Source organism: Anomaloglossus baeobatrachus, chromosome 7 (genome assembly GCF_048569485.1).
Source record: "Anomaloglossus baeobatrachus isolate aAnoBae1 chromosome 7, aAnoBae1.hap1, whole genome shotgun sequence".
NCBI lineage: Eukaryota > Metazoa > Chordata > Amphibia > Anura > Aromobatidae > Anomaloglossus > Anomaloglossus baeobatrachus.
In genome coordinates this window covers 116277726-116304373 of record NC_134359.1, presented here as the reverse complement: position 1 = coordinate 116304373, position 26648 = coordinate 116277726, and the positions used below count along the sequence as shown (strand labels likewise).

Below are 26648 nucleotides of genomic sequence, written 5' to 3'. Positions count from 1 at the left end.
GCGTTGCGGCCCGGCATGTGGTGGGACCATAAGGACATTTCCTTATGGATGCGTTTAATGGCGGCCCCGAGCCAGCCCTTTCGTGGCGGTGCCGGGGGAACGGGAGCCGGGCCCTCGGGTACCCAGAAAAAGGGATTGTGCTGGCAATTTAACGACGGCCAGTGCAAATTTGGTGCAGCATGCAGGTTCGAGCATGAGTGCTCCGGCTGCGGGGGGGGACATAGTTTTTTTCCAAATGTTTTAAAAAAGGGAAAGGCAAGGCTGGGGACGGGTTTGGTAAAAGGGAGGACGCCGGTGAAAATAGGGGCGATGGTGCCGTTTTTAAATAGGTATCCGGACGGGGCAGCGGCGTCACTTTTGCGGTTTGGTTTTTATATGGTTTTCAGATTCCGTCGGCGGTTGAGGCATTGCCTCCGGTTTGTCGTAATTTACGGTCGGCAAGGGACCACCCTATGGTTGTGGGTGAGAAGTTGGGGAAAGAGGTTGAGTTGGGAAGGATGGGGGGTCCATTTGAGAGCCCGCCGTGCAGTAATCTGGTGGTGTCCCCGTTGGGGGTGGTGCCAAAGAAGGAGCCGAATAAATTTCGGCTCATCCATCATCTTTCATTTCCGGAGGGGTCGTCAGTGAATGATGGCATCGCGCCAGAATTGTCAGCAGTGTACTACGTCTCGTTTGACAAAGCGCTGGACTTGGTACGGGCGGCAGGACGCGGTGCATTGATGGCAAAGATGGATGTAGAATCGGCGTTTCGTTTGCTGCCGGTGCATCCGGAGAGCCAGCACCTTTTGGGTTGCTGGTGGGGTGATAAGTTTATGTTGATCGTTGTTTGCCTACGGGCTGTTCAATTTCTTGTTCGTATTTTGAGGCGTTTAGTTCCTTTGTTGAGTGGGTGGTGCGGGACATGTCTGGCTTGTCCTCCATTATCCACTATCTAGATGATTTTCTTTGTGTCGGTCCGGCGGGATCCATGGTTTGCGCTGGCCTGTTGTTCACCTTACAGAGAGTGGCGGATAGCTTTGGGATCCCTTTGGCACAGGATAAAACGGAGGGGCCGGCGCCGGTTATGCGGTTCTTGGGGATTGAGATTGACTCTTTGGCTATGGAATGCAGGCTGCCGGAGGGGAAGATGGTGGACCTGTGGTGCGCGGTAGCAGCAATGCTGGCAGCATGGAAAGTGCGGCTGAAGGTGGTGCAGTCTTTGCTCGGGAAGTTGAATTTTGCGTGCAGGATTATGCCAATGGGGCGGGTGTTCGCCAGGAGTTTGGCTGCAGCTATGGCAGGCGTACGGTCCCCGGCGCACTTTGTGCAGGTCACGCGGGAGATCAAGGAGGATTTTCTGGTTTGGGATGTGTTCTTGCAACGTTTTAACGGCCGAGCCTTGTGGTTGAAGAAGGTGGTGCCCAATGGTGCGCTGGAACTGTACAGGGTCGCGGCCGGGTCGGCGGGTTTCGTCGCCCTTTTACAGGGACATTGGTACGTTGGGAGGTGGCCTGAGGAATGGCGGCAGGTTGGTCTGGTAAGGAATCTGGCCTTGCTTTAGTTATTTCCGATCGTGGTGGCGGTGGAGTTGTGGGGGTCGCAATTTTCGGGACGTAAAGTGTGCTATCACTGCGATAATCAGGCGGTTGTGCATGCGATAAACAGCTTGTCAGCAAAATCCGGACCGGTAGTGGCTTATCTGCGGCATTTGGTGCTCAAGTGTTTACTGTGGAACATTCATGTGGTTGCAAAACATGTGGCGGGGGTTGATAACGGGGTGGCGGACGTTTTATCTCGTTTTCAGTTCCACAGGTTTCGGGAGTTAATGCCGGGGGCGGACGAGATCGGAGCGGTGTGTCCAGAGGACTTGTGGAGCCTGGTGAGGCATTGATTGCGGGTTTAATTAGGAATTCGGTGACCGAGGTGACTTGGTGCCGTTATGCTAAAGTGTGGGTTGAGTGGCAGGAGATGCTGGGAGTTATGTTTGGTGACGGGCGAGCAAATTACTTGTTGGCGCTACTGGCATTGGTGAGCGAGGATTTCAGGGCTGGGAAGTCAGCATCAGCAATGATACTTAGGGTGGCTGCTGTGGCCTTTTGGTTGAAGGTCAGGGGTGAGTGGGGCGTGTCGCGGGATTTCGGGTGCGGCAGGCCTTGAAGGGTTTTCGTAAAGGGGTGAAGGAGCGGGACACTAGGCGGCCCATTTCTTTGGTTTTGTTATGGCGATTGGTGGATGGTTTGCGGGAAATTTGTGTCTCAGTTTATGAGAGGGTGCTTTTAGAAACGGCTTTTGTGTTAGCCTTTTTTGGGGCGTTGGTGAGCCCTTCCAGGTTCAGGGGGGGTGGTCTGATGTCCGAGGATGTGGCAGTGGTGGGACGGAGAGTAGAGTGTCAGCTTAGGTGGTCCAAAACAGACCAGATGGGTCGAGGCAGGTTGGTTGTGATGTACGCGGTGCAAGGGGATGAGTTGTGCCCGGTGCAGATGGTGAGGAAGTTTTGCGGCCTGCGGGGCGGTCTTCCGGGCCCGCTGTTACGGCACGTGGATGGGACTTAGTTGTCTCGTTACCAGTTTGTGGCCGTACTGAGGAGTTGTTTGCGCTGTGCGGGGGAATACCCGGGAAAATACGGGTCTCATTCCTTCAGGATCTGGGCGGCTGCGGAGGCTTCGCGTTGGGGCCTGGGTGATGACATGGTGAGACGAATCGGTTGGTGGGAGTCTTATCGTTTTCGGGGTTATGTGCGCCCACAGTTGTTGTCCCAGTGAGGGCTTTATAGAGTTATTGGTTGTGGCTTTGTCGGGGTTCCTTGCTGCAAATTGGAGTTGGTGGGTTTTTTTGTTTGTTAAAGTTGTTTCTTTGGTTGTAGGAATCTGCCTGATATGGATTCTGGGGCACTCCTTCGTGTTCTGGGGGGCCCGTCGGGCCGAAGCTCGCCCGAATGGTCGGCAGTTGGGTGTGGACAGGTCGCTGGCATTGGTCAAGTGGATCGGTGTGCGGGGTATGGAATGGAGCAGGGTCGTGCCGGAATTTGAATACTATTGCAGGGTGGATAGACCTCTGAACGTGTTGGTTTTGCACGTGGGGGGGAAATGACTTAGGAGCGCGGGCATCACGTGATTTGATCAGGGACATCAAGATGAATCTATTGCGTTTATGGACCAGGTATCCGGGTTTGATAGTGGTATGGTCGGATATTGTGGCCAGATTGGTGTGGAGGGGGGCACGGTCAGTTGAGAAGCTTAATCGCGCCCGGGCTCAAGTGAACAGGGTGGTTGCGCGTTTCGTGCGGAGAAACGGCGGTATTGTAGTGCGACATGCGGATCTAGAGTCGCCGAAGTGGCAGTTTCGGAGGGGTGATGGGGTTCACCTTAATGAGATTGGTTCTGATCTATGGGCCTTGGGTTTGCATGATGGTGGAGCAAGCCTTGGGTGTGTGGCGGGTCCAGGCCACGTAAGGTGTCACGTGTCCTGTCCTGTAGCAGGGGTAGGTCTGGTCCAGAGGCGGTTGTAAGGGATTGGTGGCTGGACTGAGAGGCACTGTCTTGGTATGGTGTCTCCAGGTTCCGGTAAATTGCAGGCACGGGGTTCTGCAAAGTTTGGGGGGTATTAATCCACGGGGTGATTAATACCTCATCTCTGGGTCGGAGTGTTGCGGCCAGGGATATTGGTGGAGGAAGTGGTTTCTGGACTGGGCCTACATGGGGTTACATGTACAGTTATTATTTATGTGTTACCTATTATTTGTTTGGGGTCGCCCGTTGGACGGCGCCCCCTTGTGTTAGAATGTTAATAATAGGTAATAAAGGCTGCTGTGGCCAATTTGTTTAACCAAGTCGCATGCAGTCGGTGTGTTATTTATTAGGTTAAGTTGGGTATACTAACCATCACGACCGGAGAATCCTTCCTCAGTGGTCAAGAAAGCCATGGACCCCATAGGGGGGAGGGGCGACATGACCAGAGGGAAGGGAGTGAGGGGTTAATAAAGTGAATTAAAGGGCATTATGGGCCCTTATAGGGGATTGGTGGAATAGGTCACTGTAGGGTGGGGAGGGGGCTAGTATATAAGCTATAGGGGAGGGGTCTTACCTTCCTTGTGACTCCGGACAGCAAAGGATTCCCGCCCACCCGCCCTTGTGTTTTGCGAGTTCGTTTTGGCAATGTTTTTTTTAAAAAAAAAGAAAACAAAATGAGAAAATGGAATGATGCAGTTTAAAAAAAAAAAAGAAAAAAAAAAAAAAAAAAGGAATACAGGTTAAAAAGAGTCGTATGTTCTGTCGCAGCAGCGGGGGTAGGTCTGGTCCAGAGGCGGTTGTAAGGGATTGGTGGCTGGACTGAGAGGCACTGTCTTGGTATGGTGTCTCCGGGTTACGGTAAATTGCAGGCACGGGGTTCTGCAAAGTTTGGGGGGTATTAATCCACGGGGTGATTAATACCTCATCTCTGGGTCGGAGTGTTGCGGCCTACATGGGGTTACATGTACAGTTATTATTTATGTGTTACCTATTATTTGTTTGGGGTCGCCCGTTCGATAGCGCCCCCTTGTGTTAGAATGTTAATAATAGGTAATAAAGGCTGCTGTGGCCAATTTGTTTAACCAAGTCGCATGCAGTCGGTGTGTTATTTATTAGGTTAAGTTGGGTATACTAACCATCACGACCGGAGAATCCTTCCTCAGTGGTCATGATTTGCACCTTTTTCATGCCAAAAGGCATGCGTTTTGATTTTCCAGTAAAGTCTATGGAAAATGGGGATTTCTGACCGCACTTTGCGTTTTAAAACGCTGCATTTAATTTGCATAATTTGTGGCAAAAAACATGCGTTCAAGAAGCAGCATGTCAATTGTTTTTGCCATTTCTGCAGCGTTTTGCTAACATTGAAGTCAATGAGAAGTGTCAAAAAGCAACAAACATCAAAATTCCAGCGTTTTACCTGCTTTTTAGGTGCAGAAACACTGCGTTTTGGACTTCAAAAACGCATGCTTTTCTGACTTAAAAATAATGGAATAATATGTCCTTTTACACACATACATAGTCCGACAATCAAATTAAAGAAAATTAGGATTTTATTGCTATTTTAGCATTAAATATTATAAAACCGCTATAATTTCATGAAATATAACTATTTTCTTTAATAATTCCAAAATTATATATTTTTTCCTTTTTTTTCTCTTTTTTCATTCTGTTTGACTATTTAATCTTTATTTAGCAGTGTCTTGATGTTCAAAATGCATCTGTCAAAACGCAGGTGAAAAAGCATGTAAGAAGCGCTGAAAACGCATCTAAAACGCGGTAAATACGCATGCGTTTTTAGCGCTAAATTTCTGGATTAGGCAACTTTGGCTAAATCAATTAAGGCAAAACGGTGCGTTCTAAACTGCATGTACGGCAACGCAAAGTGCAGTCATACCCTTACTCCCATAAGTCTATTCGGGTAAGACCCTATTTTGAGCTTCTTTGTCTTCCAGACTGTTTTCGTTCTTAGGCTATGTGTCCACGGGAGAATGTAGCTGCGGATTTTTCTGCATCAAAATCCGCAGCTTTCCCGCAAAATTTGCCGCGGATTTGCCGCGGATTTGATGCGGATTTTGGTGCGGATTTTTTTTTTCCCAATTTTAAAGCCAAAATCCGGATGAAAATCCGTAACAATAATTGACATGTTGCAGATTTTTCCGGACCAAAATCCGCACGAAATCCGCTGCGTAAAAATCCGCAGCGTGGGCACAGCATTTCCAAAATGCCATAAAAATGGCTGGGAAGTACCTGTGCTGCAGATTTTCAGGAAATCCGCGGCTTTTCCGCGAGAAATCCGCGGCAAAATCCGCGCATTTTCTGCAGCGTGGGCACATAGCCTTACAGTAAAGAAGCAATGTCTGTGAATATGATTAAACTTTCTTTCTTCTAGACATAGAGGATGCCCCCTTGTCATTGCAGGTCTCATCATGAAAAGATCATTAGAAAGTTCTCTATACTGTCCACGCATATATTTGCACATTGTAATAATATCGCCTCAAAGATTTCATTTTTACAAACTGAATAACCCCAAGATAAAGTGTCTTCTGTAGTGTACATAGAAATCACAGGGCCCCATAGCAAAAGTGCAACTTGGGCCCAACCCGCAAAAGCAAAAAAATTATATGTTTATGTGACGCCCTGGCCTGTCAGTTCGTCACAGGGTATTGTGCAATCTGCCATTCTGCACAGTATCCAATCCTTCTTGGTTACGGGTCCTGGTCCTTTGGTGTTGTTAAGAGCTTATCCAGTCAAAACATTAGAAACACTTTACACCATACCCACCAGACACACCATTGGGGGTCCTGAAGGAAATAGGGCCGCCCACTTGGGGGGTTGGTAGGGGAAGGTGAGAAAGTGAGAGAGAACTGAAAAAGGAGTGGAAGGAGTAGGAGGTAGAGTAGTGACTCTCTGAGAGGGAGTGGTCACCGATGAGGAGCAGGGCTCCTTGAGTTCTAGGTGACAGACGTTGGTCTGGGCCTGGTAGGAGCTGGAACCCCGGTCGCAGGGGATCGTATCAAAGGGCACGGATTGTCGAGGAGGGCAGCCGGTGGCCTTGAGCCATCTCCGGGCAGGGACCAGGGCACAACGGGGTACGCGGACCCTAGGCCGGGAAGTATCCGACGGGGGTGAAGCCTTCAAGATTCATCTCTCACCCGCTCCAAAATCGGGATACTAGCGCACCGATGGGATAGGATTTTCTCTGACACAGTCCACCAAATCCCAAGCGTGAACCCTGAGAGCAAGCTCACTCCGTTATCTATACAGGTGAGCGGGACACGACTAGTTCCACACTACAGGGTCCAAACAGTTAACAAGGTGCCACGGAAAAGGTCACAGGCTAACAAGCAACACCAAGGGCACGGACCCAAGCTTGCTCCCTCCTGGCTGCAGCGGTGCTCAGAATTCTGGTTACAAGCTGTCGGTGTCAGTATTCTTGGACTGAGTGCGTACACAGAAACCCTTCCTTTTCCCAATGGCACCCCACTCCTGCATTACCAACACCGGGCCCCGGGGCACAAACCCCCTACCCACGGAGGGGTTAAACACCTTGCTGCCGCACCATCGCCACCGGGCTCCCACTTTCCCAAACAGCAGTGGTGGTATCTCACCTTACCACGCACCGTGGGTGGCGTCACGAACTTCTAACTCCCCAGTACATACTCCCCTTTTCATACTCGAGTGTCCGCACGAACCCCCGGGTCCGGAGACCCCTCAAGCCACCGCGGTTCCGGATCAGAGCGGCTCGGCCGCTGGCACGGGGGCGGTACATATACACATATCGAAGCCTTAGTGTTGTCACCAGCAATGGCCCTTTTAGAGTATGATGCTCCCAAATATGCCCCTCCCCTCACACACTGAGTATGGTATCCCACAGTGAATCCCCCGCCAGTTTCACCCAACACATACAGTATAGCATCTGTCAGTGTGATGCCCCCACTCAGTATAAAGTCCCCACAGCCCCCTACTAAGTATGAGATGTCCGTAGTCTTATTCAGTATAAATGCTCCCACATAGAATGAGGATTCCCACTGCTTATTCACAGAATAAGAGCCCCACAGTATGGAAGTCCCCACAGTATGGAAGCCATTCAATTAGCCTCTCACTCAATATGTCAGCTCCCATTTAGTATGCCCCCACAGGCCCCCACTCAGTATGATGGTTTCCACAGCTCCCCCACATAGTATATTGGCCCCCACAGTCCTGCACACAATATAATGCCCCCCACAACTCATCAATTCAATATGAGAGCCCTCACAGTACAGCATAGAACATCACACAGTATCATAGCCCCTACCAGCCTCTACTCAGAATTATGGCACCCACCAGCATCAAACTCGGTAGTATGGCCCCGAACTCCTCCTGACACCGTAATATGGGCCCCACCAGACCTCCACTCAGTATTATGCCCCCACAGTACCCCCTGCAGAATTATGGCCTCCACCAGGCCCCTAATCAGTATAATGGCCCTCACAGTTCCTGACATTGAAAGAAAAAGAAAAGCATTACCCTCCTTACCTTGTTTATGCAATGTGCTGCTCTGGTCTGTACAGTGCGAGCACAGAGATTTCACACTATAGGTGCGATCTAGTGACGTCATTGCACCTACAGTACACAGAGTCTCAGACTCACCATCGCAAGCTGAATGGTGGATCACAGCGCCTTTAGCACTCTGATCCACCCACCTTTCTATTCAACGGTATCCACAACCTGAGGATATGGATTCCACTAAAATTGTAATGGCAGGAAAAGGGAAGCCTACGTCTAGCGACACTGGACCCCACCAAATCACAGGCCTCATAGTGGCCACATGGGTTGCCGCCAAAGATGGTGTGCCCCTGCGTGTCTTGGTATTTTTACTGCTTTTTAAACAGTCATAATTGATTAATCAGCTTAAGGCTAGGCTAGGGCCCCACTTTGCGTTCACCTACCTGCAGTTCAGAACGCACCTTTGTCTTGTAATTATTTTTGCCAAAGTTGTCGTTTGCTGAATTTTAGCGCTGAAAACGCATGCGTTTTTTGTGCGTATTAGATGCGTTTTTAGCGCTTTTTACATGCGTTTTGAACTGCAAGTAGTGACTTGCGTTTTGCAAATAAACACAAAGCTACATAAAGTTTAACTATTGAAAAATCAAGATATCTGTCTTTTATAAAAAAAGACACTCAGTACTGATGTCATGTCCTGTAGACATGTTAACATCCATGTTATAAAACAGCATTTAGGTTAAACTAGAGTAAATTTTTTTTAAAAAAAAACAAGAAATTTAAATGATGTTTTTAAGATACTTTTATTTGTAACATAATACTTTATTAAATTCCACACAAAACAATTTTTTTTTTTTTTTTTAAATAAACAAAAAATTACTTCATTTATTGTTTATTAAAAAACAATAGTTTAAATTTCCACATAATTATATTTTTAAAAAATAAACTTATGTATCTGAGTACAACTGCTGGGTGAAATATCCTTGTTTTTTTCTTGTGGCTTTATAAATATATTTTGATTATTGGAGACATTTTCTGGTGGTTGCAGACTAAATTCTGGTTGGTTTGGCTTAACATAAAATTTTTGTTGATATGGTGGAATATATTGTCTTTGGTATTGTTGATAGGGATTTGGCCTGGAAATATTTATTGGTTGGTGTAGTGGATCAATAATTTCTGATTGTGGTTTTTTAAAATCCAAGAATATTTTTTCAAGCAGAGAAACCATTTCCCCACCAGAAGGATATGGTCCCTCTTCCTCGAAACAGCTCATCATGCCACATATGGATGTCATGTGTCGCGGGCGGGGAAGGAAGCCGCTGCGCTGCGCTCGCTAACGCTCGGGTCCGGCGCTGCTGCGGTGGCGGCTCGGTGGCTCAAGCGGTGGACCGGATCCGGGGACTCGAGCGGCGCTCCTCGCCCGTGAGTGAAAGGGGGTACTTTGGTTTGGGGATTTGGTCCGTGACGCCACCCACGGGTTGTGATGAGGTTGGGAACCACCGCTGCTGATGACGGGGATCCCGGGAGCGATGGCAGGGAGCAGCTGGGATGTTGTTTTCCCCCTCCGTGGGTAGGGGTTGGTGGTCACGGAGCCCGGTGAGATGACGGGGAGGCAGGGTTGGATGGGTGCAGGGTCGCCTGGACTGCGCAGCGCGGTGCCGGATGGCACGGTTGTACTCACTCAGCCACAAAGGTACGCAAAGTCTCTGGTAAACCAAACGGCTGGATGGACGGGTCCCGCAGCCGGCTGCTGTAGTCTCTCCCAGACGGTTAGTGGTGGCTGCCTTTCCCTGCACCTTTGTGTATGTTCGGTCCCGATGGATTCCCACCGGTAACCCGCTCCCCAGCGTATATATGTGCCGGAGGAGCCCTTTTGCCCGCAGGCTCTGGCCCTTGGAACTCTAGCTGTGGCGGTAGCTGTATTTCCTTTTGCTGGTCGGTCGGTTGCCTTCAATCGGGTCTTGGCTGTTAGGAAACCCCTGGGGTTCCGGTCACTGACAGATTTGACCTCTAATGGCGACTCCAAGCCTGTTCAGGGTCCGTAGGTCCTGCCTGAGTGTGCTGGCTTCACTTCGCTCCCCGGTTCGGTACCGGCGGGCCACTGCCCGTCCCCGGTCCTACGGTTCCGCGTTGATCTGCCTCTCCTGCAGACGGCCACCACTGTCTGCCAACCTTGCTCTAAGTGCCCGGGCCACACACCCGGACACGGTCAGTTCGCTCCTTCACTTCCACTTCACTCCTCATTCCTTCTCTTCCCTAACTGTTCTCTACACTCCACTCAACTCAACTCTCTGGCTCCCTTTTCCCGCCTCCAGGACTGTGAACTCCTTAGTGGGTGGGGCCAACCGCCTGGCTCCACCCCACCTGGTGTGGACATCAGCCCCTGGAGGGAGGCAACAAGGATTTTGTGTCTGGCTGATGTGCCTGTCTCGGGGTGGGGGTGTGTGTTGCAGTACCTGTGACGACCTGGCTAGTCCAGGGCGCCACACATGCATATGGGTTTTTTTTGGGATCTTTGATTTTTCTAAGGCGACATGCTATACTCATGCCAAATGTGTCAAATTCGTCATCCTCAGTTGCAGATTTTAAAAGTTCCATAGTTTTTGTGGATATAGGATCATCCACAAGATTTTTTTTTTCAATGTTTTTTTGTTTTGTTTTTTGGTTTTGTGTAGGTTGGAATTTTATCAGGCAGATTTATGACATTTGAAACACTGGTTTCTACTATATTAGTTGATAATTCATCAACAACAATAGACTGTTGAATGCTGGATTCCCTCTCCCCATCTTCATCATGAGTAGCTTGGTTTTCACCAGCTTGATCTTCATCAGGTGTTTCGTCCCTTGGTTGTATACTGCCAGAAGTTTTACCAATTTTAAAGCAGAATAATTATTTTAACTTTATGAAAATGTTTTTAAATTTAGTAACAAATAAAATAAATAATATTTTATAATAAAATACTGAACACACAAAAAAAAAAACTAAAACTAAAAAAACTTACGGACGTAACTGTCGACTTGTACATAGAAAACGGAGATCTTCATAATACATGAAATTTATTTTTTTTGGCGATGATCCACTTTTCATTCCCTCTAACCTTATTTTATTAAAACGGTCTTTAACTGAACGCCATCTCTTCCTGACATCTTGTTCTACATTTGTAAAAAAAATAACATATATATGCTGATTAAAAAAAAGTATAAAATTTTAAACAAAAAAAAACAAAAAAAAAATAATAATAATATAATAAAAATAACATAAAAACGTACCAATTTTATTTTGCATTGCCTGATCAACATCATGCCACTGGGGGAATAATTCCCGACAAATGATTATCCAACAGTCTGATCGTTTGAGCTTCAACATATAGTCAGGAGAAGCTGGATCCCACAGGCATGGCATTGATTCAACCTTTTGGGGCATTAAGAAAAATTAAAATTAATTTAAGTTTAAGTAAATAAATGAATTTAAATAACAAAAAATGATATTTAAGTAATCAAAAAATGTATTTTACCTAAACACTAAGAAAAAAAAAACATTGTTTGTTATTAAAAAATAACTTACCAGAGAAATCAATTTTGGGACATCTATTTTAAGCCGCTGAGACCAAGCCATTGGTGACAATATAATATCCAGACACAGGAAAAAAAGGTTCTTCAAGCATTCAAGGGCAAAAATAATGATTCAACATGCCCCTTTTTATTTGACAACGAATGTGATGTCAATGATGACGTTTTTGCAAACAAATGCAAACTCCATTTGCTGCGTTTTTTGCGCCCAAAACGCAGGTAAAAAGCATTCAAAACACTAGTAAAACGTACATTTCTATCAAATCCAAGATTTTTGACCATTTCCATTGACTTCAATGTTAGCAAAACGCACCCAAAATGGCAAAAACAACTGACATGGTGCTTATTTGAACGCATGGTTTTTGCCACGAAATATGCAAATTAAACGCAGCGTTTTAAAATGCAAAGTGGGGTCTGGAAATCACATTTATCCATAGAATATCATGGAAACGCAAAACGCAGGCCATTTGGCATGAAAAAGGTGCTTCTCAAAACGCTGCAGAAACGCAAGTAAAAACGCAAAGTGGGGCCCTAGCCTAAAACATCTGTAAATCTCAAACCCTGCCTACAATGAAACACAAAAATAGAGGTTTACAGTAGCATTTAAATGTTTAAACTACATGTGCTACAACCGCTGTAGTTACAGGCACATGCTAGCTTTATATTATAACTGGTATCAGCCACATATGTTGCGGGTTCAGCTCTTGACTCTGCTCCATAAATGGAAACCCAACATAGGACGTACTACTAGATCTTAGGCCAGAAAAGGTTAAATCAGACCTTTGTGTAACATGCAGTTTGAATAATATATCATAAAGAAATTATAATATCCAAAAAAGACATCTCTTTGGTCTCTAGAGAGGGGACATATCCACCCCCTCATTGAACATATGGTATGAATTAAAATGGAGGAAGAATTATCTGCTGAGAAACCAGCACAAGGTCTGGGGTCTATATATGCAGGGATAGAAAAGCATCAGATATGTTACATCTGAAGTCAGCTATGGTAAATTTCAAAAGATTGTCCCATATGTTTGGGCACCAGTGATCAGTGATGAATATTGGGTTTTGTAGCCATCCAATATTTCTAGGAGACATATTTTTGGCATTGCAATCCTGAGGGGAAGAACATTAATATTTTTACATAATTGTGAGGCCTGTCTATGAGCTCCAAATTAAAATCGGTCAGGTGGATGAGGCTATCCATGTCATGTTTCATCTCTATAGAAAGGTAAAATTGTGATAAGAAACATGAACACGATAACTTCTGCCTGGGACCTCCAAGGACGAAGATATTCTGAAAGTTGGGGATCATATCATTTTCTGGAGACTGAGGTCACATCCTATGACCAGTCCTTTTTTGACTCACAAGAGGGGAGGTATCTAAGTGTAGCTTGTGTTTATAAAAGTAAATGCCAAATTATAACCTTTGTTCGATACCAGAAAGATACAAGGCTGTGTAGGATTGTTACACGTTTCATTGGATTTCTTTCCTCCATAAATCTGAGCCATTTCTGTTACATATTTTTAGTAATTTTCTTTTGTGATTCCTTTTTTATTGTAATTGTGTATACTGTTGTTTTGTACCCTTTCTAATATCTTTTGTATATTTTTAGAAACACTGCCTACGTTTCAGATTAAATATATAAAATGTATTAGCTTCTTCCCTCTTGCTCTATAAAACTGAATCCCCAAAGCCATATGCTGCCTGTAACAGATGCTCAATTTGCCTGCAAAAGGATTGGTGGTGGCCGCAAGTAGGTTTTCTTGGGTTATTGTGAAGTTTGGCAGTGACTATACTATTAGGTCCTTGTGATTTTCCCAATAATCGGCCTAGTAGTGAAAACAACCATTGCCATGTCCATCAATCATTGGTGAGTTGCATATTGTCCTTAACAATTGGACACAGCAGAGTGATTTCTATGACTACATATACACACACACAAATTTATATATTAGTATTCCTGCACTGGCCACTGATTGCAAACACCTCTGCACACAGCTGTTACACGGGATCCAACAGTCATAATAAGTGATGTCACAGCCCTCTCTTTGCCCTCCCTTCACAATGATCTTTGCAAACGATCATTAGAAACTTCAAAACAAAAGATAAGGTCTGATTTAGTCTATTGCTATTCATATACCTGTAAGTTTCTTGAAACAGAAAGTTGTAATCTAAAATATCCCCAGTTATCAGTGTGAAAATTGTAAGATTTCTAATTTTTATTTTTAATGCAGTTTATGATATGCAAAAAAAAGAAAACATTGCTGTGTTTTTTCTTTTTTTTAATACAAACCTGATTTAAACAATTGGTCATTTTTTTCATTAAATATTCCTTAACAATGTCTATGTACTAAAATGTTGCCCAGGCAAATGTACACTGAACAGTTTCTCAGCCCTACAAAGAGTAACTGAAGCAGGGACCTGTAAGCTGGCCCTCAGACTTGGGACCCTGCACTGTCCCTCCTTCCAGAGGTGCGCCTAATGGTAGCGAGGTCTGGACTGCCAGCGTAACCCTAAATCCTGTTCAAACCCTGAAGTAACACCTCGTCTCCCACATCCCAGCAGAGGACTGGAACTGGAGCAGCAAACCTCAAAATAGCACAGACAGGAGAACAAAAAATAAACTCATGCACACAGCAATCAGTCACTAGGGAGACACAATAATTGCCCAGGAAGAAATAAACGCAGTGAGGAAATAAACTAGCAGGGATATTTCCACACCACACAGGAAAGCACATAACAGATTACCAGGCTCTGGATTACCATGAAAGGACTGGTATCGCTGAAAAAAAGCTGGGCTATATTCGGCAATGAGAAACCGGATCCAGCACTTTATAAAGAGTGAAGGCGGCTGTGAATGGTCATTAGCAGCCTGAACTCCTAGCTGCAGTTCACAAGCCAGCAGGAATTAACTCCTAGTGGACTGAAGAGCAGTGATTCTAAAACAGCCGACGTCTGACTCAAGTTGAACAACTAGGAGACCTAGGAGATCAAAGATATCTCCTCTTTTTGTTGCTATTTTAGATATTTATCAGTGTAGGGACCCGCAAGCGTGAGGATCCGTGATGAGGATTGCGGGCTTACGTACATTGGCCAATTTACAAACTAATACCTCATAGTTATTTTATATGTATTTTTTGCACTTTTTTATACGGGGTGCAGCCGGGCCTCTTAATACAGGCCGTGCATAGTGGAATTTCTGTCCCTTGCGTGCTGCAGTGAGTAGTGTCCGAGTAACCCGCCTAATCTAATAGTAAGGGCGTGGTAATAGGTTGCTGGCTGGACACCATGCGCATACAAGTGTGAACAGCGCCCTATGCGCGCCACTAGTGTGCAATTTACCTTGCACCTGTGAAGTGTCCATCATGTTGAGAGGTTTGTCTGCATCCTGTTTGTGCATTGGATGTGTTGGCCTGGGCTAACTGGACTGGTTGCCCTCTTTTTTGCTGTGAGTATAAAACCATGAATAGGAAAGAAATACAGCAGTGGTGCCAGTGTTAAGGCCACGTCTCACTAAGCGACCGCTAGCGACATCGCTGCTGAGTCATGGTTTTTGTGACGCACCCTGTGATCTTGCTAGCGATGTCGCTGTGTGTGACATCCAGCAATGACCTGGCCCCTGCTGTGAGGTCGCCGGTCGTTGCTGAATGTCCTGGACCAATTTTTGGTCGTTGCTCTCCCGCTGTGAAGCACACATCGCTGTGTTTGACAGCGAGAGAGCAACGATCTGAATGTGCAGGGAGCAGGGAGCCGGCTTCTGCGGACGCTGGTAACCAAGGTACACATCAAGTAACCAAGCAAAGGCTTTGCTTGGTTACCCGATATTTGCCTTGGTTACCAGCGTCCGCAGCTTCTAGAAGCCGCCTCCCTGCTCCCTGCACACATAGTCAAGGTACACATCGGGTAACTATAAGCAAAGTGCTTTGCTTAGTAACCCGATGTGTACTATGGTTACCAAGCACAGCTTCATTACACAGGTCGCTGGTGGCTGATCTCTGATCGCTGTGGAGATCTGCGTGTTTGACAGATCACCAGTGATCATGTAGCGACGCTCCAGCGATCCCTGCCAGGTCAGATCGCTGGTGGGATCGCTGGAGCGTCGCTAAGTGTGACGGTACCTTTACTTTTCCACTGGTTATGCCACTCCTGAGGTAAATAGCTCCCCAAATACTCAATGTGTGAACATGGCCTTAGAGAGCTACTAACAACCGTTTGAAATCAATATCTACCAGGAATACAATGTAAATCAGCAGGGTAGAAATAATAAAGTTAAAAGTTAGCTTTGAGGGCACTGTATGATATTAAGCCATCACCCGACCTGGACTCTTAGGGGTACTTTGCACGTTGCAATATTGCTACTGCGATATTGCCGGGGTCAAATCGAAAGTGACGCACATCCGGCGCCAGTAACGACGTCGCAACGTGTAAAGCCTAGATGCACCGATTAACGATCGCAAAAGCGTCGTAAGTCGGTGATCTGTGTAGTGTCGGTCATTTCCAAAATTTCGCTGCAGCGACAGGTACAATGTTGTTCCTCGTTCCTGCGGCAGCACACATCGCTGTGCGTGAAGCCGCAGGAGCGAGGAACATCTCCTTACCTGCGTCCCACCTGCAATGAGGAAGGAAGAAGGTGGGTGGGATGTTTACATCCCACTCATCTCTGCCCCTCCGCTTCTATTGGCCGCCTGCCGTGTGTCGTTGCTGTGACGCTGCATGACCCGCCCCCTTAGGAAGGAGGCGGGTCGGCGGCCAGAGCGACATCGCAGGGCAGGTAAGTGCGTGTGAAGCTGCCGTAGCGATAATGTCTGTGTGCATCTGTGACGGGGGGCGGGGACTATCGCGCTCGGCATTGCTACAATCGGCTAGCGATGTCACAGTGTGCAAAGTACCCCTTAGGCTATGTGCCCACGGGAGCTTGCTTCTGCAGATTTTGCCGCGGAAAACCTGCGGATTTATCTGGATTTTCTATGGGACATGGGGAGTGTCTGTGTCCACGCAGCTGAATGTGCGGCTGCGGAATATGCTGCGGATGTCCCGCAGCCGCACATAACAGCATGTCAATTATTCCTGCGGAATTACCTGCCAAAATCCCGGCCCTCCACTATGGAGATAGAGGCCGGGACGTCCGCAGGTAAATCGCATGAAAGTCCGCATGTTTACCGCAGCTATTCCGCTGTACTACCGCAGATAAAAATAGCTGCGGGTGCCGGCGAGCAGCTGCGGGAAACCTGCGGCCGTACCTGTGGATATATCCGCAGGTACGAGCTCCCGTGAGCACATAGCAATACTCTCCGGACAGGAGCATTTCAGCTGCATAGAGATGCATGCAACCGACCCGCTCCTGTGAGGAGAGTGCGAGTCCATGACAGGAGATGCAACGCGAGACTCGCGCAAGATACACACGAGGCACTTGCAAGTGTGACACCGGCCTTAGAAAGCTTTTGGTCTTGCCCATGTTGTAGAGGTTACAGTCTGACTGATTAATTGAGTCTGTGGACAGGAGTCTTTTATACAGGTGACAATTTACGACATTCGTCTTTAATGCAGGTAACAAGCTGATTAGGAGCGTCTATGTGGTCTGTAGGAGCCAGAACTCTTAATGGTTGGTAGGGGATCAAATACGTATTTCACTCTGCAAAAGGTAAATCATTTTATATAATCTATACAATGTGATTTTCTGGATTTTATTTTGGATATTCTATCTCTCACTTAAAATTAACCTACCCTTAAAATTATAGACTGTTCATGTCTTTGTCAGTGGGCAATATCCAAAATAGCAGCTGCACTCAAGTAAAGGGAAGGAGAAAAAACAAGATTGTAGATGGTGAACATTGGAATGTGAACACGCATTACTGACAAGAAAACATGAAAATATATATATATATATATATATATATATATGTATATGTATATGTATATGTATATATATATATATATATATATATATATATATCTATCTATCTATTTATGTATATATATTTATCTATTTTTTTTTCTTCACTTGTGCCTAGACACCACATCAAGGTGTAACTCTCATCTGGGTCCTACTCTATTTTTAAGCCTCTCTTGTCCAAGCTCAACTATTATATGGGCTAGAATAGAACCTGCAAAAGAAAATTAAAAACACCTGAAATAACTTTGAGGAGTGCGCAGACAAAGGACATGACTGCATAATACAAATTGGAAAATGGCACCTCCTAATGTCCAGTCTGAACTGGTGCATACTGAACATGTCAGTGGGCAAACTTACAAAATCAGCAAGTGATCAAAGAATTTTTTCCTTCACTGTATGTCCCTTTAGATTATACAGCTGTTGAACCAAGTAATAATAAGTACATGATATTTAATGACCAATTGTAGCTAGATAAATTTGCGGTGGGCTTCCTGATATATTTTATCACTCTATCTGTACAAGCTAACCGTAGATCCATGCTAGCGAACAGCAGAAGTAGGCGCAACAAAGAATGGTATCATATACAAGTTTATTTTATAGGATTTCAGCAGTACTTGACTTCATATTTAAATGTACAGCAACAAGTGTAACAGCAGTACCATATCTGTAAAAAAGTGACCATTTCTAAGTCTCCTATCCTGATTCACTCTAATAATATCACAGTCTGTAGGTAAAAGGTAGAAGACCCTTTTTCTATAATGTTACCAACTAAGCAATTACAGCAAATCATTGCATGTGGCACAATTGCACCACAATTTAGCTTTTTCGCTGTGCTCACTTTGGATGGAGCATGTTCGGCATTTGTCCAACAAACTTACTAAGTAGGGAGGCAGAAGATGGCTCAGGAGCAGATTGTATTTTCTATCTTAAGGACATTCATAGATGCACCAAATATTTAGGAGGCGTGCTGTTAATAAATTTAGTACTTATTAGTCTAGTGAGGTATGAAATGTCAGTGGTAAAAGTGGCTCATAATGTTATTCTGAAGAATAATGAGTACTGATCAGCTGTCTCTATTAGACAGTTTTCGCTATTGAAAAGCAGCAAAGCTTCAGCAGAAGTGATTATTCTGGCTTTGGAGAACTGGATAAAGCGGAGTATATATTTTTGTAAGGTGCATTATTCTTCCATTTTATTTCAAGATGGCTTCTCTAATAAGAAGGCAGCAGGTTGGGGAAGGTGTGCAAAGTCGGATGGAAGGCTGGTACATTCATACAGGTGCATACAGAGCCTGGGGCTGACCGTCCATCTAGGTAAATGAAGAAAGCCAGGAGTTACTTATAAGCATATAACGTGATATATCACAAAACAATAAGGCAATGTATGTAGGCATAAACCTCTAAGGGCACATGCCCATGATCCTGACATGCTGTGCCCCGGAATCAGCATGTCATCTCCCGTGGGGCCACGAGTGTTCTCTGCAGGAGACCACAGCTGCTTGTGCCTATGATCAGGATTCGGGACTCTGCGGACTTTCTCTCTGTTCTACCCGCTGAGAACACTCGCGTCTCCTCAAGCCTAAACGGTCATGCTGAAGCTTGGAAAGCTGCACTGCCGGTCAGTTTATGCTGAAAAGAAGCACAGTGGACATGGGATTTCTATAAATCCCATTCACTGTGCTCCTACTATACAATGCAGCATTTTGGATGCAGCGAAAACACGCTATGAGCCAAATACTGATCTACCTGGGAATCTGACTCCAGAGATCATTTTAAATATAATGGGGCGATAGCAGTGTGATATGTGATGGCTGCTCTCTGCTCTGTGTGTGATTATGAGCCCTGACCCTCAATGTTCTCAAGCAGTGATGGCTTCCCCCCTTTATTGTATTTATTGGTTCAGTGGCTGACACCCAACATGCCGCGCACGCCTGGTTTGGTTTGCAAATTCCTTCTGTTTCTATCAAATATTATTTTGGTGGCTGTTCACACTCAACCACCTCACCCTTTTCCACAGGCTTTGTTAATTAAGCACCATTTACTTGGGCCTGTTCCGCCTTTATTTATGGACCCTGGTCTGGCACTGTGAGGGCCAGTTCTGGCATTGTCATAGTGTGTGTGACATCCGCTACACATGCTGGGACATGGGCTGCCTTTTTTCGCGTTTGCCTCTCCTTGCAATCATGGAAGCGGTTTCTGAAATGTTACAGGTATGTTCTGCTTTTAATGAATTTCGGAGGCCGAATGGTACAATGAAAATATAAAATATACAGTAGGACCCCCGTATTGAGATTTGCCGTGACGAAGCAGGGGTGGCTAAAAACATTGATCAATTATTTGCCAAAAAATCTCATTTTTGCATTATAGTACAGTTGGAATAGTTTGTGAATTTTCACTTTTAATTGTTACATGCCATTCTCAAGCAGTGCTGCCTCCACCCCTTTCTGTAGGGTTGCAATGTTGTAGCAATACAGCAGAGCTGTGAGAGCTGCAGCTGCTAATGTGTTTGTCAGAAAACAAAGTTTAGTTCTGCTGTTCTGTGTTAGTTACATATCTCACACTGGTAACATCACCTTTTATTAAAAATAAACCCTGGAGGCAGATTCTCATGCAGATTAGTGTCCGGCCCATAGCCTGGAACAGCTCATTTACATACAGATTTGTCTAGAATAAGACATCAGATTGCAGATATCATGGTATCATTTTATTCAGCTTCCTATGACCTACTTGCCCATATAAACAGCTTAGGAGGTTTGATCCTACTAAAATGAATGGAAAGTGGCTGTAAAAAGTTGCTCCAGCCTTTAAATACTCAGCATATATGTGAATAATACAGGATGCCTCCACTAATTACAGCTACTTATTTGGGGTCCCAGAAGAACATATAATCATATTAACATTGGGGGAACCTTCTAAGGGCAAACCTGCTGCCCATTTTGGCCTTAAATTGAATGTTTGCCATTAGATATCAAATTTTGATATATTTTTAATCTAAGTTTCATTTTTTATATATATGTATATATATATATATATATATATATATATATATATATATATATATATAAAAAAAGCTTTCGTACATATTGCCAAAACTACTGCACAGAGGGAGACTAGAGGCTTACTACTATATATTGTGTTAAAGGGAATCTGTCACCTGTTTTTTGCTATATAATTTGAGAAAGAGAAACCGAGGGAACAATTGTGAAAACATACCCTGCTGTAACTAAATAAAAGCATAGTGCATATAAACATAGGGTACTTAGTAAACACTGTTTTTGATCAAAAAAAGCATAAAGCTATCCCACCAAACGTCAAGGTGTACCCAGTTGGGATAGTACCTACACTCTCTAATATTAAAACCTTACCATGGGTCTAAAATAGGCCTCAGTTTTGCAGTGCAAAACCCAAATGGCAAAACAACTGACATGTCAATTGTTTTTGCCATTTGGGTTTTGCCCTGCAAAGCTGAGTTTTTGACCAAAGTTCTGCAACAAAAAGGCTGCAGTTTGAACTGCATAGTGCGGACAAGAAACCCAAATTCCCATAGACTTTGCTTGAAAAGCAGAACACAACCATTTTGACATTAAACGCTGCAGTTGAAAAAGCAGCAAAAAAGCAGGTAAAAAGCAACGTGCGGACATAGCCTTAATGTGGCTAAGGGCTGAGAGTGACCGGGTCCCGACAGAACACACAGTCAGGGGATGCACAGAATGAAATGCCCAGCTGACTAAGAAGGAGGGCCACACCCTATTTGTACTGAATACAAAAAAACTACATAAAAACAAAAAAGTGAGCCAGAGTATGAGATGGTATACATGGAGCTTGTGAGACCATATTCACACTGGCCACTTGTCTAATGAACATCAACAGCTACATAGATATTTAGGAATCAGCCAACAGGACTGAAAGCAGAACATTTGGGCAGTTTGAAAGAAAAAAAAATAATTGTATCAGCAAGTTTATTTAATGTACATTTGGAAAACAATAACATATTCTTTCTGGAGTCAGACAACTCTTTTAACCCTTTCACTCCTTGGTGAGTTTCCGTTTTTGTGTCCCCCACCTTCTTTGATGAGCCATAATTTTGTTTTTATTGTTCCATCAATATAGCTGTATAAGGGCCTAATTTTTTGCAGAAAGTGTTGTACTTTTGAATGACACCAATCATTCTGCCCCATATTGTACTGAAAAACAGAAAATAATTAGCAAGTGCGGTAAAATTGCAAAAAAAAAAAATGCAATTCGACAATGTTTTGTTTTCTTTTTTTGTTATTTTTTTTTTATTTACCAAGTGCAATACATCCCCAGGTCAGAATAAGATTGTAGATACCAAACATGTACCATTTTGGAATTATTAAGTGGTAAAAAAAAATAAAAACCGCTTTTCGTCATTTTTTTGAGACCTGTTACTGTCACATTTTTGGGATCTGGGAATGTGTGTCGGCTTATTTTTTTGCGTTCTGAGCCGATGTTTTTACTGATACTATTTTTGGGTAGATGCAATGGCATTTTGATTTTTTTTTCTTGTTATGCCCTTTACCAATCAGATTAATTTATTTTATATTTTGATAGATCGGGCATTTCTGAACTCGGCAATAACAAATATATGTATTTGTTATTGTTTTATGTTCAATGGGGGCAAAGTGGGGTGATTTGAACTTTTGTGGGGTTTTTTATAATTTTTTTTTTACTTTTTACTGGATTTACAGTAATAGTCCCCTTAGCGGCCTTAAAGCTGTGATCATCTGATTGCTTGTGCTATACAGAGCAGTGCATCAGCATCAGCTGCTCTTTAGAGCTGAAATCACAATCTCATATGAAGGCTGACATTTACAGGAGGATTGTGTTGACAGGCATGGGGGTCATCAGCAGTCCCCTGACATGACGACCCTCATCGACATCCTGTGATCACGTCACCGGTGCATCAGTGGGCAAGATAAATTACATGCTTCCTGTCAGCGTATGTAAAATGCTGCCATTAGTGATTGACAGCATAATTTAACTGGTTAACAGCTGCGGGTGGTTGACAGCAGAATGTAACTGGTTAACAGCCACGGGTGGATTTCTGATCCACCAGCAACTGTTAGAGGCACTAAAGAGCCATTAAGTAGGGGTAAAGATGCAGCCTCAGCGTGTGACCCCCACATCAAAGCTAGGCACATGACCGAAAACAAAAATATACGTCATCGGTTGTGAAGGGGTTAATGATGATTTATATGTATAAAAAATATACTTTAAAATTTCCTCTAGTGGTGACTGCAAGAAGTCTGGAGTTTATCATTTAACTCTATGGGGCCAAATAATATTACCCCACCATAACTCTTTATTAACCCCTTCAAGACCTTTGACGTACATTTATGTAGAAGGTTGTGTCCCTGCCTTTGATGCAGGCTCATACACATGAAACTCTCGTGATTTCTGCTGTACATAGAAATGCTGATGCTGATGCACTGCTCTTTATAGCACAAGTGATCGGATTATCACAGCTTTAAGTTCCCTAAGGGGACTAGTAAATACAACAAAAAGTGGAAAAAAAGGTATTAAAAATATAAAAAAAAAAAAAAGTTCAAATCACTCCTCTTTTGCCCTCATTGAACATAAAACAATAAAAATACACATATTTGGCATCGCAGAGTTCATAAAATGTCCGATCTATCAAAATATTAAACAAATTAATCAAATCAGTAAACAGCGTAAGGAAAAAAAAAATGAAAAAACCCCAGAATTAAGTTTTTTGGGGGCCGCCAACTACATTGCAATAAAATGCTATAAGAGGCGATCAAAACATTGTATCTACCCAAAAATGGTATCAGTAAAAATGTCAGCTCAGGTCGCAAAAAGTAAGCCCTCACACAGCCCCAGGTACTAAAAAATAAAATTGTTACTGTGCTCATAAAATGGTGACACAAGCACACATTTTTTTATGTACAAATTTTGGATTTTTTACAACGTTTAAATAAAAATGTAAAAAACCCTGTACGTTTGGTATCTATGTACTCGTACTGATCTGGAAAATCATATTGGTAGGTCAGTTTTACCATATAGGGAACATGGTAAATAAAAAACTCAATCAAAAATAATTGTGGAATTGCTGTTTTTTTGCAACTTCACAGAACTTGGAATGTTTTTTCCATTTTCAAGTAGAATATATGAAAATGAATGGTTTAATTCAAAAGTACAAAAAACAAGCCCTCACATGGCTATATTGATGGATAAATAGAAAAGATTTGGCTTTTTAGATGGGGAGGAAAAAACTAAAACAAAAAAACTGAAAATGTCAAGGTCATGAAGCGGTTAGGAATGTAATGAACAACGCGACTCTTAATGAATTGGAATTCTCTCTATACAGGGAATTTGGACCTCTATGCCAGGAAAATGAAGCTTTGGACTGATCATATCGTGTAATCTTTCAATTTAGTGTTTATTGTTAATGAGTTTGATCATGTCTGCAGATATTTGCTGACTTTAGATTATAAACCCAACTACAGAGGAGATTGATGTGAATAAACATCTGTTCACCACAATGTAACATTGTTTCTGTATAAAAGTAACAACATAAATAAATGAGTGGAACATGGAGTCTTCTAAGTGAATACTGAATATTACATATTTGTTGTATGTAAGTCATAGTGACACATAATTGTGTGCTGGTGCTGGGGAGACTCACCTCTGGAATGTTCACCACGGCTTATGATGTGCGGTGGGTTGAGAATTTTTCCGATGTGGTATAATCAGATCTCGGATTTCAGGTTTAAGGCTTAGCCCCGGAACAGTGAATATGGACCGCACTGCAAGAAAAACATGTATAGTTAGTCTTCACCCAGAATTTCTTTAATTACAGTGGGAGAAATTAGTATTGAACATGTCACCAATTTTCTAAGTAAATATATTCTATAATATTAAAATGAATTTCTCACCAGATGTTGGTAACAACCCATCCAATTTACAAAATCAAACAAATCAATAACGTACATGTCCATAAATTAATTTGTTTTAATAATGAGAAACAACACAGGTGAAAGTATTGAAGATGCTTTCTGAAATTTAATTAATACTGTGTACAAAAGCCTTTGTCGGGGATGACAGCTTCAAGTCGCCTCCTGCATGGAGAAACTAGTTGCATGCATTGCTCATGTGGGATTTTGGACTATTCTTCCGCACAAGTACTCTTCAAATCCTGAAGGTTCCATGGGCTCATTCTATGAACTCTGAGCTTTAGTTTCTTCCACAAATTTTCTATTGGATTCAGGTCAGGTGATTGGCTGAACCATTCCAGCAGCTTTGTTTTCTTTCTCTGAAACCAACTGAAACTTTCCTTGGTTGTATATTTCGAACCATGGTCTTTACAAAATACTTCCATTTTGGACTCATCTTACCAGTCTATATTCTCCCAGTATTTCACAGGCTTGACTAAATTTTGTTGAGCAAACTTGAAATGCTCTTGAACATGCTTTTAGATCAGTAATGGAGTCTTGCATGATGGGTGTGCATACAGGCCTTGGAGATTGAGGGCACTACTTATTGTTTTCTTTGAAACAATCGTACCTTCTGATTCCAGGTCTTTCTGTAGCTCTCCACAGGTAATTGTTGGCTCTTGGCCAACTCTTCTGACAATTCCTTTCACTCCTCTGTCTGAAATCTAGCAGGAGCATCTTGTCGTGGCCGGTTTATAGTGAAATTATGTTCGTTCCATTTCTGGATTATGGCACCAACAGTGCTCACTGGTACCTTCAGCAGTTTGGAAATTATGTAATCAGTGCCATTAGTATGTTTTGGAACAATAAGGTTGTGAAGGTCTTGAGACAGTGCACTGGTTTTACTCATCATAGTTCAATTGTTTTTCCTGGTGTCATTTCTCATTACTACACAAGTTATGAACCTCTATAGTTTGATTTCTTTGCCTGTCTGGATTGAAAGGGTTGTTACCGACACCTGGTGAGAAATTCATGTCTATAGCACCTTTTTTAGAAATATATTTACTTAGCAGGTTGGTGACATGTTCAATACTTTTTTCACCTGTTGTGCATGTACTACACTTTAGTGACTGTGGCCATATGCCAAAAAACCATCAATAGGCAAACTGCAAGTAATTTGTTCGTAATTTGTTCGTAATTTGTAGCAGAATGACCTGACGTGGATCTAGACTCAATAGTACAGATTACTTTGTATGGATGGGAAATATTCCTTGCACTTTTTGATTTACATCACAAAAGAAAATTTACCTTCATGACATTCACTTGCTAATATGTTGGCAGACCTTATTCTGTGGAGCTCAATTGCAGGGGAATAACTTGTGAGTAAGACACATGTAGCTGCTCTGAGAATGGCAGATGATGAACTCCAACTGGCTGCTGGAGTATGTCTGACTCTTGTGTTGCATCCCACATATTTATTTTCCATGGTAAGTAGTCAAGGACTAAATGTTATCAAAGTATATAAGGAAGTTAGTGTAAAAAGATCTACATCCTTTGGAATCCCACATGCAGTAATGGACTACTACTGTGAAGGACATTTAGACAGCTGTCAATAAGGAAGAGGGCAAATCTGTAAGAAGCTGTTCCTGATTGTGGGCCTGTGTATGGATGCTGACAACCACCTGATGAATGATTAACATGCTTGTCCCTCAGGTGATTAGATTGTTTATGAGAGTATAAAAATTATCATCATACGTAGCATATTGTCCCATGTAGACAGAGGATGTGCTGGTGATAACATGACACTGTATGGGGTCAGAACGATTGTCTTAACAATCATTGACCTTTGCAAATGGGCCAGGAAAAGAACACCAATTGACTTGGATAAAGGGAAATAAGCCAGTTTAAATGGTTTGGTCATCATATATTCGCTGTCAGGTTCCCTTTCATGTGCACATGCAAAGGGATTGTCTTAGGGTCCTTTCATACATCCATATAAATTGTCTGTAGAGAGCAATTATGACTTGGTCAATGACTTGAGAAGGTTCCCACAATTGTTAATTTCCTTTCGACTTTCAGGTCAGCAGCTCCTCCCTGGTTTACACAAGCAGACGTGCTGCCAACCAACCATAATTTTATGTTAGCATAAAAGATGTGTTTTCTCATTTGCTGATTGGTCGTTGAGCCATGATCATCAATGAACATTTATAAAACTGTATTTTCGAAAATCATTGCTGTATGTGAAAGGCCCTTAAGTGAGAAAATCCATGTAAGGCTTCCCTCACACGTCAGTGATTC

The 26648-nt window shown here is 43.5% G+C and overlaps 1 protein-coding gene across 2 annotated transcripts in view; it reads right to left on the bottom strand.

Moving 5' to 3' along the window:
- Positions 1-18007: 18007 nt before the first annotated feature.
- The window catches only part of CDK15 (cyclin dependent kinase 15), a 379934-nt gene continuing 371293 nt past the window's right edge, over positions 18008-26648 (bottom strand). For both annotated transcript variants that reach the window (XM_075317605.1, XM_075317606.1), the window contains 2 exons: positions 24104-24224; positions 18008-18746 (listed from right to left, as the gene is read on the bottom strand). In XM_075317605.1, the coding sequence (XP_075173720.1) occupies positions 24115-24224 (110 nt within the window). In that variant the 3' untranslated portion in view covers positions 18008-18746; positions 24104-24114. The remainder of the gene's footprint in view (positions 18747-24103; positions 24225-26648) is intronic.